Raw genomic sequence first — 14,189 nt, 5'->3', positions numbered from 1 at the left:
GGACTCTGCCCGAGTCTCTGAGCCCCCAGCTAGACGCATGTCACCGTTTCCCGCAGACATTCTCGCCTTAGAGTCGCTTGTTATGTGTGTTCTAAGAGAGTAGTTCTTCTTGCGATTTTTCTAAATATTCCGAACGTAGTTATAAAATTTGGAGGCTGGTCAAAGCAGCTTGGAATTCCAAGTGTTTTTAAAGAGTCAGCCCTCACTCTGGTTCCATGATTGCTTTCTGGGGAGGAGCACCTACCTAATATACACGTTTGAGACTAAGACTGTTTAAAGTTACTGTTAGAACGCAGTCAGACTTGGGGATTGTTGAGAACACTGATCAGCTGAAACACGACACACAGAACCATAACACATCAGTCTCTACAGCTGCGGTCCTAAAATTTATCACTTGGAATTTTTAAATTCTGACTTGCAAACATGTTACTATTTCATCAAGGGCTTTTAAAATAAAATCTGACAGAAGAAAATAAATCGCCGTGGACAGGCATACCTCGTCGTACTGCACTTCACAGATGCTGAGTTTCTCACAGACTGAAGGCGAGACCCTGCAGCAGCAGAGAGAGCAGTGTCGCCGAGGTATGCCTGCAGACGTCCTGTGACGGCGAAGCGGCACAGGTGAAGGGACCGGGTTTTTCGCAGAGCAGGTGCTTTCCGAAACAAAGGGTCCGTCACACTCGCTGCAGTTACGACGGGAGGCCGGGAGGCCGGTGTTTGCCGTACACCTTGCGTCACGAACACTAAACAGACATGTCAAAGTCCGTCGTAGGACGCTGAACGACAGCAAGAACTCACGCAACCGTAACCTCCACACTGCTGTGTCGAGACGCAGAGCCAGAGGTAGAGCCCCAACTTTCTAAACACTTCCTACTTTTGCAAAAAGAAAAATGGAGAAAAGAGGACGTCACCTCTTAAAACGTTCACGTAAGGTCAACAGAGTGAACGTTTAAATTGCTTTGTTTAAAAGACACAATAAATTGCAATTTAAAATGATAGAGTACCCAGGTTCAATAATACTAAGCTTACATGGAATATAATGTTCATTTAGAAGTTGCTGTGATTCATTTACTTTTTAAGAGAAATATTTTTAAAGTACTTGAGAGCAACAGGAAAAGCGCTCTGATAGGAGTGAATTTGTTGGACTTCTAAAAGTTAGATTTCCGCTGGATAGGATTAGCCATCCCCAGAAAGATTTTAATGCAACACTGAGTTGTTTGTAAAATGCTCAATTATCTAATGTAACGTACTGTAAGTAGTGAAATTCTGTATATACTGCTGTTTTGTGTCTGTTCATTGTTGTGAACTTATGTATATTAGTGAAATAAATTTTCGGCTTTCATGTTTCCTTAACATTTGTAACTCTAAGTACATACTATATTCTCCCCCCTGTTGTATGAAAATAACAGTATTGGTGATGTTCTTTCTAATGCAGCCAAACTCGCTATTCTGTAAAGGCTGGTGTTTGCTAGTTAGGCAGAATGAAATTCATCATCTCTCAAATACACCTCTGCCATTCCCCTTCAAAACCATTTTCTTACTTGATAGTCACAAGTTCTGCACCAACATTCAGTAATTTTCTAGAATGCCTTTATTTTTTAGATATTATAGAACTTAAATACTAAAACAATATTTGTAAGATATAAAAGATTTTCTGCTCAGCCCGTTTGAGGGCAAGCGTGTTGAGTCTCTGTTCTGCATGAGTCCATCACGGATACGTGGCTGTCCGTCTGCACATGTGTGTCTCTGCACGTGTGTATGTACACATTTTTTATCTAGTTACAGGAAAATCTTATAATTCTTACTTGGACGCTCACCCTCCACCCCTTACGCTCCCACTCGTTACCTAGACCTTGGATCTCCTTCCAGGCTTGTAAACCAACCATCCGTCACCCCGGCCGGTACGGCGGGGCCTGCCGGGCACGCTGTCACCACTAGGGGGAGGTACTACTTGCCACCCAGGACGTCTGCGCACCGGGGACAGGGGGCCTCTGAGGACTCGGCTGTGTACTTCCAGCAGCGAGGGCATTTTTCTTTGGTAGTTGGCGTGACAATCACCTTATATGAAGACTCTTCACGAATATCGCCACCTGTGAAAGAAAAACGCACCCGACTTGTGTCGCTTTCTACGTGGTTTCGCAGGTGCTGCTTTTCCAAGCTTTCTCCTTCGCCCTGGTCCAGCTCGTCACGTTACGTAAACAGCCAACACAGCGGAGTCACAACAACTTGACTCCCGAGGAAAACTGAGGAATCAGAGATTAACTGATTTTTCCGTGAGTCGCTGGGTTCTGTGCCCACTCGGGCAGAGCAGGCCTTCAAGCTCTTACTCCAGGCCTAGTTCCGATAAGTTACACTGCCTTTCCAGCTGCACACTTAAGAATTTTAAAACGAGCCAAATGACAGTGACCACTGCGGTGTCCCCACTTGACACAAAACTTCCTCCACTCTTAATACTCTTACACCTCGGACTGTTAACATGTAGTAAAGATAAATTATTCCCTAGTCCTTGCACAAAGACCCTGTTAACGCTGTGAAAAGCAAGTGGAGCCCCAGCCTCACTCTGTGCTCCGTGCTGCCCCCAAGCCAGCCTCCCACCGCCTGCCGGTACCCGAAGCTAGTATGAAAAACAGGCAGCAGCGTTTCCCCCAAGTGTCTGCATGTTATTCTGCCTCCATTTCTGTGAAAGAGAACGAACTAGGTTGACCAATACCTGCAAGATGCGTGCTTACGAGCTACCACCACGGGAATGAGTCCCGTGAAACTCCCCGTAACCCCTGAGAACGACTAAATACGACTTTAGCTTGGGTATACACAATACGCGGCAGGATCGAAGCTGGGGGAGGGCAGGAGACACGAGGGCCAAGCAGGAGTGAAGGGGACAGACTTCACGTGCAGTGACAATTGCCTGGCCCCGTGTTCCCCAGATCACACTTTTGAGAGCTGTTTCCAAAGCACGCTTTCTAAAGCCGGCTTCTGCAGAACGCTGTGAGCCAGGCACAGCGCCGCCCGCACAACGCACGGCCGCCGGGAAGCTGGCGACGAGCCGCAGGCGTCACTCAGTGCTCCAGACACCTCGTCCTCCCTCCTCACCTTCTAAATTGATGAGGAAGGTCCCTGTGAGCTCGATCGCATCTGCGGCTCGCTCTCGGGGCTCCTGGGAGAGGAGAGTCGTCTGGGAGGCCATCATTAACTCATTCAGCTGAGAGGTGCTGGACGTCTCCTCAGCTTGTAGCATCTGGGAGTGAGCGAGTGAGTTACTGTCTGCATTAACTGTTACCATAAACGGTTACTGACACTGTAAATTCTCACGTTTACTGAGAAACCTCTGCTACCATTACCTCCGATGCTAATACCATTAAAGTACATCAGTTCTTAGTATGAAAGGTTCTAACTAAAAACATCCAATTAACAGTACTATTTATTGAGAATATACTCCTTGCCGGCCCCTCGCTTTGCTAGATGCTAAATGTCCATCATTTCTAATCGTCACAAACACCTACACGGTGTTAATTATCTCCCTTTACGAATGAAGAAACAGGCTCAGAATGGTTAATTTAACTAGCTTGCCGGACTTTGCCACTCCAGCCCGTCCGTCAGCTCCAAAGCCCACAGCGCTCCCGTGCACCCCGCTTCCCACAGCGGGAGCGGGTTACGACACGTCTACACGAGGGCCTGCTTTTACCAGTGACGGCCATCTGGCTGGGTGTCTGAAAAGCACTTTTACATTTTGCATTGTCACCCTGATCTTCAAAATGAGTACGTGAGCTAATACATTCCTTTAGAAAAGGCTGAGAAAATGAGATTCAGAGACGAAGCTGGCTTTAACACGCAGTTAATCAGGAACTGACAGGACCAAGGCTAAATGTGATTCCTAAGGAAAATATATTCACATTCGAGGTGTTTTTCCTAAAACAAATGAACCAAACGGGCTGTATTCTTTTCAGCTTTTATTCAGAGCGAATGAAGTCAAAGGAAACGTGACACGGAGAGCGAGCTCCAAACGAGGCCACGAGACCTCGGGTCCCAGCTTCAAAGGTCCCATTTCCTCGCTCATGAAATGGAGTCAGAACCTCCCAACCACACATTTTAAAATGTGAATATTTTACCAATTGTCATCTGATTATCTACGAGGTGTTTCAAGCCTCAACTCTGGATTATAATATTAGAAATTCAAATCGAGCCCACCGACCAAATGAGATGGTCATTTTTTAGAAAACTACAATACCAGTAAAACTGAAATATATTCACTGCCAATTCTTCTAAGCATTAAAACCAGAGAAGAATATTGAGTCAGTGTGTTAAGCTCTGAGCCAGTCTGGCCGACCAACCCCTAAGACTCCCGAGAGGAGGGCCCGCGGCCCCGGAGGAGAAAACGCGATGGAGCTTCCAGATCACAGGATTATCTGCTGCGGCCGATGAGTTCTCCCCAAATCCCATGAGAGAAAAAATGAACATCTACTTTGGGATGTTTTGAATCCTATCCACGTGGACAAAGTTCCCAGAAAACCAAGCCCGTTAACAACACGTCCAATTTTCTGTATGCTAAGACGACCACCAGCGTCGAGCAGCAAGGAAGTCACTGTGTGACAGAGTCGGCCATGATACTAGCGCTGGAAGACACACATCCTGATTCCTAATTTTTCAATTAGGTAAAATTGAGAGACTTTTAGAAAAAATTTCAGGCGCAAGTGTGTGACGCCAAGACCGTTTCAGAAGGCACGGACTGACGCTCACCTCTATTATCTCGAACAGCAGCCCGGGCTCTATGACAATGACGACGCTGTACGCGGCCGCGCTCTGCCCGGGGATGCTCCCCAGAAACGCGTCCCTCATGGCACACGCGCTCTCCACGGCCTCCTCCAGGCCCGGCTTCTTCCAGATGGAACTCGTGCGGATCCACCCGCTGCGGAACACGCTCCTGGGCTCTTAAAAACAAAGCTCACGTTCACACATTCTGAACTGCATGTGAAGCATGGACCATGAACATTCACAATCCACCGGGAATGAGGATCACTACTTAAGGTAATCGTGGGATGAAATTCTGTGCCGTCCTAAATGCTCACTGATGTTTTCATGGACGTGTGGACGTAATTATGCCACATTTAAACAGGAGGAAATACATAGTAAGATCTCAAAGAAAAAAAGATGCCTAGAAGAAAATAAAATATCCCAATATTATCAGTAGTTGCCTTTGGGTAGTTAGGTAAGTGACTTTTTCCTCTTTCCAAATTTCTGATTTTCTATAAGCTAACAGGGGGAAAACTATCAAAAATGCTTACAGAAAGCACCTCAAGGTGGCTCGAAGGCCATTCTAAATCCATCCCACTCCTCTGCAGCCAGCAGAGACTACGAAGCGACACATCGTGCCACAAGTCATTCACCGTAAGGAGTAAATTCCCCTTGCGCGCCGAGGTATACCGACAGGCTGCGCCCTCGCAAGGGGCCTTCCTCACGTGGAGAGCAACGCAGCGGTCCTTACCCTTCAGATACGGTATGTGCTGGAAAACCTCTTCGGCCAAGTGAGGAAGAATAGGAGCAAAGGAACGAACGACGACATCCAGAATTTCGGCCAGCGCAGTCTGGCAAGAGCGCCGTTTGGGATCATCTGCGTTTTCACAGTAGAGCCTGAACGGGAACAAACTCGGCAGGTGACGACCCCTGATGCTGGCGCTGTCCCCGGCTGAGCTTATGCTCACGGTGGCTAATTCTAAGGATCTAATCGTCTTTGAATTAAAGAATAAGATTCTATCATACAACTTTTTCTAATATCTATTGCGCTTGACTCCTTCCAGTTGTGCCTTCAAAAGACGCAGCTATGAAGTGTCCAACTCCGGTTTTCCGATCACAGCTGCATTAAAGGCCAACTGATAAGTGAGTTGGTGGCATCGAACGTGTGACCGCCCACCCCTACAAGGCCCCCTCCCCCTTGAGATTTACAGACTCTCGGGGATCCGTGTTCATCACCCTGAGCACTTCCTTTGTCAGACACGGAATGAAGCACACGATTTACATTATTCTCCGTTCTCGTGACCACATTACGAGATGGCGTTAGCATCAGCATGTCACAGACGACAAAACTGAGGTTATCAGATAAGGTGCCAGAAATCGTGAAGCTGGTCGGTGGCAGGGCAAAGACCCACGATTGGGCTCGACTCTCGAGCCGCCCACACCTGCCAGGCAGAGCAGACGCAGACGGCCGGGCGGCCCAGCCCCCGGTCACCTACCTGTCTTTGATTATGCTGAAGTAGAAGTTAGAGAGTTCTCTGGTGTAAAAGGCTCGCAGCAGCCGAACGACTTTCCCAAAATCGTACTGTTTGTAGGAATCGGTAACCTGGGGAAGGAAGCCGGACGCGTGGGTGAGTGCGTGGAGACGCGGGGCGGCCTAAGCGGAACGCACGCCTCCCGCAAGCAGCTTTCAAAGGCAAATACGGAACCGGCGACCCAGCGAGCGCCCGGCCTCCCACGCGTCACTTCCGGGCACAAATGCGACTCCCCCCCAAGTGCTGACCACCTGACTCCGCAAGCTACGGAGGCCGCTCGCGCGCGGACAGCATCAGGCTTTAAATGACGGAGCCGCACCGCCCAGCCACCGCGGACAGGCGGCTCCCCGCCGGCCCCTCGGTTATGCCTGAAAGGACCCCTGGACGCAAGTCGGCTGTTCGCCTCCGACTTCGGGGCCCGCGGAAGCTGCCACGTTTCCAGTTTTTGAGAAAACACAAATTATGTGCATCTTGTCTACAAACTAGAAAATATCTTAGAACACGTGAATCCTCACTGCAGTTATCTCGGGGCTTGGAGGGGGCCACGTGCGGGTAGATAAAGTACAAATCTGCCGCATACGGAGCTGACGCTGAGAGAAAAACGTGGTCTGAGCAGTCTGGGCCTCTTGTTCCCATGAGGCGCCTCTCTCGTCCTTGGAGAAGCGAGGACAGAAAGATGACGTCAGACCTACGGTCAACCTAGGCGCGCGTGGGAACCCATCAAGGGTAACCTCTCCCAGCGCTGTCATTTCCAGCGGAGCTTCGCTGGGGCGCCACTCAAATTTCAAGCCCCTCAGTGCTGACGCTTGCACGGTCACACTTGCCTTGTTGGCCAGGTCCTGGAGCAAGTGCAGCATGTACTGGTCTATGACATACATGTCCTCCACAGGGACGGAATCTGTCTCCGGGTTGAAACCGGCCACGTTTCCCAAAAGAAAGCGGAGTGTATTCCTAAGCTATTGAAAAAAGTACACAGTCAAAAAGATTTATGAGGCCTTCAGTTCTTACTGAAAACTTATTTCTCTAAGTTTTATCCGACTCGTGTTACTTTCTTAATGTGATATTTTTTAATAACATTTTTAAATAAGAAGACAAAGGCAAAAACACAGTCATTCTAACAGGCCAGTTATAGAAACAGTCACTGGACTTTACACATAAACAGAATGAGTTTTCATTCTATTTCTTTGTAACCTTAGGGCAAATCACTTCTCAGAGGCCTCTGTGTAGGTAAAAAATGTTATTTTCACCTGTATATATATAAACATGAATGAAAAAATGAAAATAACATTTTTTACCTACACAGATGAACATATATATGTATATATGTATATATGTTCATCTGTGTAGGTAAAAAATGTTATTTTCACCTGTATATATATAAAATTAGTATAATTTCACATATTTGCCAAACATTTTAATATGAGACTATAAAATTATGAATGTTAGTACTAGTTCTTTAAACAAATTAATGTAGGATTTTTTTTAATGCTCACGTGTAGGACTCATTTTCATTCAGTTTTGCAGTGCCAAAATATGTGCCTTTTTCATTTTTAGCGATTAAATGAACTTTTCATTCAGAAATAGAGTGATGACTACCTTGCTGATATCATCTCTGGCAGCGTTAAGCACAGAAGAACTAATGGTCACTTCCGTGAAGACGTTGGACTCGGCCACCCACCAGCGAAGGACATCAGCACCGTAAGGAGGCTCTCTGTTTGGGTCCTTGTCATTGAGAAAAAAACCATAAACATCAGTGGCTTTCAGTTCCAACCAGGTGAATAAACCTTTCAGGCGCTCCTACTCGGAAGTGTGTGAACATAAAATATACCTGCACAGTAACGAAACGGGGCTACAATCCCAGAAATCAGGCTGCGCGCTCCGCAACGCCGTCCACGGTGCAGGTGCCAGCTCCGGCCTCCCTGGGCGCGTCAGCTGCCCCCCCCATCAGCCCACGGGGACTCCCTGAGGTCAGCTGCGCCCCCCTATCAGCCCGCGGGGACTCCCTGAGGTCAAGTGCGCCCCTATCCGCCCCTGGGGACTCCCTGATGTCCATGCACTCCCTCTCCATCCCCGGGGACTCCCTGAGGTCAAGTGCGCCCCCTATCCACCCCAGGAACTCCTTGACGGCTCCGTGATGCGGGGAGCGGGGATGGGGGCTGCTTCTCCCTTTCACTATTGCGCACCAACCCTGTCCATGGAGAAATGACTACTGGACAGTAGGAGGGCAGTACAAAGCCAATGGAGTAAAGAAACGGGTGCACGCGTGCGTGCGTGCGTGCGCTTTGAACAACTTCAAAATAAACCAAATTATCAGCAACGTCAGATTTGATGTTCATTAACGGCACGCTGTAAAGTGTATAATTTTCAAGAATAATGAAACATGCATTTGGAAGCTGCAATCTCATTTTTCTTATACCGTTTCCTTTTAACTGTAAAATTACAGTTTACAAACTTTTAAAGCTCAGGCATGGGCCAGGACCTAACTGAAGTGTCGGTCAGGTTGAAAGGGCCACAATCCCAGCCCTTCCCTTTTTTATAATCACATATTACTTAAGAGTCTAGTTTTAAAACATGGCAAGGCATCTGCTAGCCATATAAAATGGTTTTGTTGTTGTTTGTTTGTTTTTTTTACATTAACTACATTAAGGTTTTGGCTGCCAACTTAAGAGCCTCAAAACAAAAATACATTTTTAGAGAACCACCTACTTGTCCTCCATTGATGACGACGTCAGGATCGATGACATTCCCAAGAGACTTGGACATCTTTTCTCCCTTTTCTCCGAGGGTAAATCCATGAACCACCACTGTCCTAAGACGATAAATCAGCTATTATCATAAACACAGTTCTAATGATCTTTTTGAAGATGACTTATGGCTGAAAGAGAGTATCTTAATTTGACACAAAAATAGGATTTTTCTTGACAGATTATATATAAAAGTTTTTCTTGTAAGTCTGATTCTCAGCAGTTTATTCTTCATGATTGTTAAATAGTAAGCTCTCTACTTATACAGAAAAACTTCTGATGTTTACATTCACTAAACAAGTATTTCCTGAGCATCTATTATGTATTGATCTTGATCATTAAAACTAACCAGGAAAAAGTATGTCTTAAGAGCAGATTATCACCTTAGAATTATCTTCAAAAAGACAATTCGAGAGAAATCTACTGTTCTATTGGCTTATAAAAGCATGTTATATAAGAAACAAACATTTAAATTATTCTGAAATGGGTTTTCATTGTAAGACAGCAAAAATCTTAAGCTCTTTAAGAATCTTTCTGATTAGGACCTCTATCCATATATTTGAATGAGGAAAAGCAAGTTCTGTAACTAAATAAGGACCCCTACTTCATGAAATTCACTAAAGGAACGTTCATCGACTAGCCACGTGGGGATACTGCAGACAGGACCACGCGCCCCGGCTGCCTTCCGTCAACCCAGGCTGCCCTTCTCCACGCCCCCGTGTCCAGTCTCCCGGGTCTCCCGGCTCCTCCAGTCAGTGACGCTGCCTCTCCCGGGGGTCACGATCTGCATCAGTGACGAGACCTCTCTGTACTGCTGTCTCCCTTTTTCTCTCTTTCCTTCAAGCTCACTTCTCTCATGAGACTGGAGACTGTGAGCTAATCAGAGGTGGCGTTTTACCACATACGTTACCAGTCTGCCCGGGCTTCGCACACTGGCCGGTGCCCGGCGGAAGGCCCCAGGTGTGACTTGTCAGCTCGGGTGTGTACTCACTTAAAAGGTGCTTTCTTCCTCACCGCCACGCTTGTTAACAAGGAAGACTGGAACCAACCGCCGAGCTGGTCTTTTCCTTCCAGGTACAGATCCGCCCTTTGGTCGGCACCTCAAAAATAAGCATTAAAAATTACAAAAATCTAATTAAAATAGAAAAACAAAAATGAGTGTGTGTCGAAGTATTAAAATAAAATTCTTTTTTGTGCCATGCTATACTATACCCAATGGCTAGACCGCATTCACCTGACCTGTTACCATCTCTGCCAATTTATTAATCAACGTAAAAAAAATAAACGTTAGAGTGTGACCTCCCAAACCATAAGTAATTAATAATACTATCTACATTAAGGACTGATTCACAATAATGACCAATATCAATATTTCCAGTTAAATATTTTATGAAAACAAACTGCTGTTTTTATTAATTTTGCAGTTATTGGCTGAGCGTCTAATAACTTTACGTGCTAATTCATTTGCTTCTCGTGTACCCCTATAAGGTAAGCATTACCATCCCCACTCTACAGGTGGGCAAAGTGACACAGTGACAGGTTTTATCACGTGTCCGAGGTTATGCAGACAGTGAGCAGCACATACAGATTCTGAACCTACACAACCCAGCACCGAGTGCACGTGCTTAACCACGAAATCCAGTCAGAAAGAGAAGAACGTCTTATAAAGGGCAAATTATTAACTTCGAACCTGACAATGGCTCAGGCAACAGATGGGCAAACTGAGAAAGCCGCGTGAGCCGGAGGTGGGCTTGGAGGTAAGGGGGCGGGGGTGGCCGAGATGATTTGGGGGGCTGTGAAAAGACTCTATGAGAACGTGTCATTATACCTTTGTTCAAACCCACAGAATGCACAGCAGGTAAACTATGAACTCGGGGTGACGATGGTGTACCAACATAGGTTCATGAGTTGTAACAAATGCCCCCCTTCTGGTGGAGGTGCTGATGATGGGGGAGGCAGTCATCTGGGGGTGGGCAGGGGTATATGAGTTCTCTCATATACCTTCCCCTTAATTTTGCTGTGACCCTAAAGCTGCTCTAAAAAAATTAAGTCTTAAAAAAAAGATATGGCAAAAGAAAAAATGGCCATAAATAACAGAGTTAGTACATATACGTAATCAGGCCTGATGGCTACTTTAGCATTCGAGTGAACAGCTAATTCAGGAGCTGATACTCTATGATAAAGAACCATTCGGTCAACATAAGTAACAACCATTTCAGTCAAGAATCATCAAGGGGGCTTAACTTCTAGGTGAAAATTTGGTGGGAAAACAGTCTTTCCACAGTCTTAAGGTACCACCCTACATGACATGTATTCATCTGGGGTGGGGGCTGGGGTGAGAAGTAACTTTACAACAGAGAAAACGGGCAGACACCACTTTGTGATCAAAGTCATACACCATCAGGAGACATCACGTGACTCGATATAATACGCTAAAAGGACACAGTGCCACTTGTGTGGTATTCCCGCTGAAAACACATACTCTAAATCTAACCATGAGGACATATTACACAAACGCCAAATGAGGGACCCTCTGCAAAGTAAACAACTTGCACATCCATGAATGTCAAGGTCATGAAATGAGACCAAAGAGACATGACAACAGAACGCAACAAGGGGTCCTGGACTAGATCGAAGACCCTGTTTATTTTTTCCTATAAATGACATTTCTGGGTGAAATTTGAATAGTATCTGTAGACAGATAACAAGATGGACTCAGTGTTAGCTTCCTGGCTGTGATATTCGTATTGGTCCTATAAGAGACTGCCTGTTTTTAGGAAATATTCACTGAAATATTTAGGAAAAAAAAAAAAGCACCAAGTCTGTGACTTAAATGGTACCGAAAAGTTTATACGTACATACAGAGGAAGACTATTAAAAGCAAACGTGGTAAGATGTTAATGGAAATCGAGATGAAGGGTACACATATGGCACTTTACACTATTCTGACTTTTTAAAAAAAAAGAACATGAGGTCTACGGGGAAGGCTACTTCCATATTTTACATCCAAACTCACAACTCTAAGACGCCCCCATAATCTGTTTTATTTATAAAATGATTTGGCCTCATGTCTAATATTAAGGATGCCGTGCTGTAGTCCTTATGTGAGGAGGAATGTCTGGGTGGGGGAGGAGAGACAACGTGAAAATGACGGATTCAAGCCAGTTCAACTCAACCAGTTACCGAGCACTTACGACCTACAGGCCCTGTGCGGGACGCGGGGCGGAACGTGAAGAAATCTGGTATCTGCTCTCTTGGAGCTGATAGCTAATAGGGCAGATCTTATGTTCAATAAGAAATACCTGTATTGAGTGCTATCGAGGCAAAAATACAGAGTTCCTAGTCTATGCAGTTAGGAAAGTCTGGGATAATATAAAGAGATAAATGCATAAGCTGTAAGAAATGTTTCAGTCTCAACATGTGGAATATGCTACATCTATATCTGACTTTTCTTCCCCTACTGACTCATAACCATTTAAACTTTTCCAGTACTCAAACCCCATCCCACCCAAAATGTTAAATTCCTACTGGCAACCACATTTTGGATAAAGCAATAATCAATGAGACGGTGAATAACAAACTGCTAGTGGAAATACTTTCCTGAAATAAAGTTAATAACAGAAAGTATCCCCAAACCCTCTTCATCTTGAAAAATGCCTACTTCTGGCCTAGTGAAATGATCAAAGACGGGCCCAAATTCTGGATTGTGTCATCTTAGAGAAATCATTGTCTCTAAGCCTTGGTTAACACAACTAAGAAACAAGGGGTTTAAATAATCTCTCAAATCTTTGCCAGCTCTAAGATTTTTAATTTTAAGGGAGCTGGTTGTTGCCTGTGACCTGAAGACAGCTCGGGGGCTGGCCCCACGCCGCCTGTGGCCCCACGCCACCTGCATCCAACCCCCGGGCGTGGCGCCTCCTGGCTGTGCGGCCTGAGCTTAACCTCCCATGCTTTCGTCTCTTCTTCACGGAATCTACTCACCTTCTAAGGCTGTTGTAGAGAGTAAAGTAGAAATGTAACATACTCAGGACAACAAACGACATTCAGGAAATGTTTGTTATTACTAAGCTATATCATAAAAGGCATGCTAGCATTTCCTGTTGGAGAACTGAAGATTCTTCCTGGCATTTTTTTTTTCAAAGTTTTATATGAAACGACACTTGCAAAAATATTAGTTATACAAAACTATTTTTAAAATATATGGTCTCTGATCCTGTCCTAGGCCATCGGCCCGTTAATAACAGCACAGCAAAACGGGCCACACGAACGGTAAAGTGTCAGTGTCTCTCCCACTCTCGTACATACTGAATAGGTAGAAACAGATAAGCAGAATATCATCCTAGAAACAGGAATTCTAGAAAATTTCCACCAGCAAGAGCCTTTCAAGATGGTGTGTGATGAGAGCAAAGTGGGGGACTAATTTAAAGAATAAATCAACTATTAAAAAAATTACTATCAGAGCAAAATCAGCAAAAGAAGCCTGAGTAACCTACAATTTCATTACTAATGGTTAACTTAGCTAAATTGATGAATTTTGAGCAAGATCATATTTAAGAAGGCAAGTTGTAGAACTAACGTTAACATATTTGGCAAAACTACCGCTTAATCTATGTAACATCTGAAAATAATTTAAACCAAAAGTAATGACTAATAATATGCTAAAATACAATTATTTTTTGAAATTAGGCTCTTTTAAAAGTAGTGTTGTTTATGTCCTTAAAAGGGCAACCTTTTTAAAGTTATTTGTAAATCTGTTTCTGTCTAAAAAAAAATCTACCTACTTCGTCATTTTTCTATGGGGAAAAATAATCGGAAATGAAATGGAAAAGGTATTTTAAAAATGTAATTACTTCGGTGAGTGATGGATAAACTATGGTACTTTCCAACAACAGGATATTATTCAGTGCTAAAAAGAAAAAAGCTACCTGGCCAGGAAAGACATGGAGGAACCTCGGACGCATGTTAAAAGCAGCCAATCTGAAAAGGCCACATAACATATGACTCCAACTATATAAAATTCTGGAAAGGGCAAAACTATGGTGGTAGTAAAAGGATCAGTAGTTAAAGGATCAGTAGTTCCCAGGGGTAACAGGGAGGGATAAAGAGGTGATGCAGAAGACTGTTTAGGGCAGTAGAACAATTCTGTGTGATACTGTAATGAATACGTGTGACTACACATTTGTCA

The 14,189-nt window shown here is 44.8% G+C and overlaps 1 protein-coding gene across 1 annotated transcript in view; it reads right to left on the bottom strand.

Annotated features, from left to right (window-relative positions):
- Nucleotides 1–986: 986 nt before the first annotated feature.
- Nucleotides 987–14,189, bottom strand: part of IARS2 (isoleucyl-tRNA synthetase 2, mitochondrial) — a 44,279-nt gene continuing 31,076 nt past the window's right edge. The window contains exons 15-23 of the mRNA XM_011366138.2: nucleotides 9,996–10,104; nucleotides 8,967–9,069; nucleotides 7,857–7,982; nucleotides 7,085–7,216; nucleotides 6,225–6,331; nucleotides 5,480–5,625; nucleotides 4,735–4,925; nucleotides 3,091–3,235; nucleotides 987–2,090 (exon numbers count right to left, since the gene is read on the bottom strand). Of these exons, the coding sequence (XP_011364440.1) occupies nucleotides 1,948–2,090; nucleotides 3,091–3,235; nucleotides 4,735–4,925; nucleotides 5,480–5,625; nucleotides 6,225–6,331; nucleotides 7,085–7,216; nucleotides 7,857–7,982; nucleotides 8,967–9,069; nucleotides 9,996–10,104 (1,202 nt within the window). The 3' untranslated portion in view covers nucleotides 987–1,947. The remainder of the gene's footprint in view (nucleotides 2,091–3,090; nucleotides 3,236–4,734; nucleotides 4,926–5,479; nucleotides 5,626–6,224; nucleotides 6,332–7,084; nucleotides 7,217–7,856; nucleotides 7,983–8,966; nucleotides 9,070–9,995; nucleotides 10,105–14,189) is intronic.

This window comes from Pteropus vampyrus, unplaced genomic scaffold (genome assembly GCF_000151845.1).
Source record: "Pteropus vampyrus isolate Shadow unplaced genomic scaffold, Pvam_2.0 Scaffold121, whole genome shotgun sequence".
Lineage (NCBI taxonomy): Eukaryota > Metazoa > Chordata > Mammalia > Chiroptera > Pteropodidae > Pteropus > Pteropus vampyrus.
This window is presented reverse-complemented; position numbering and strand designations above follow the sequence as displayed.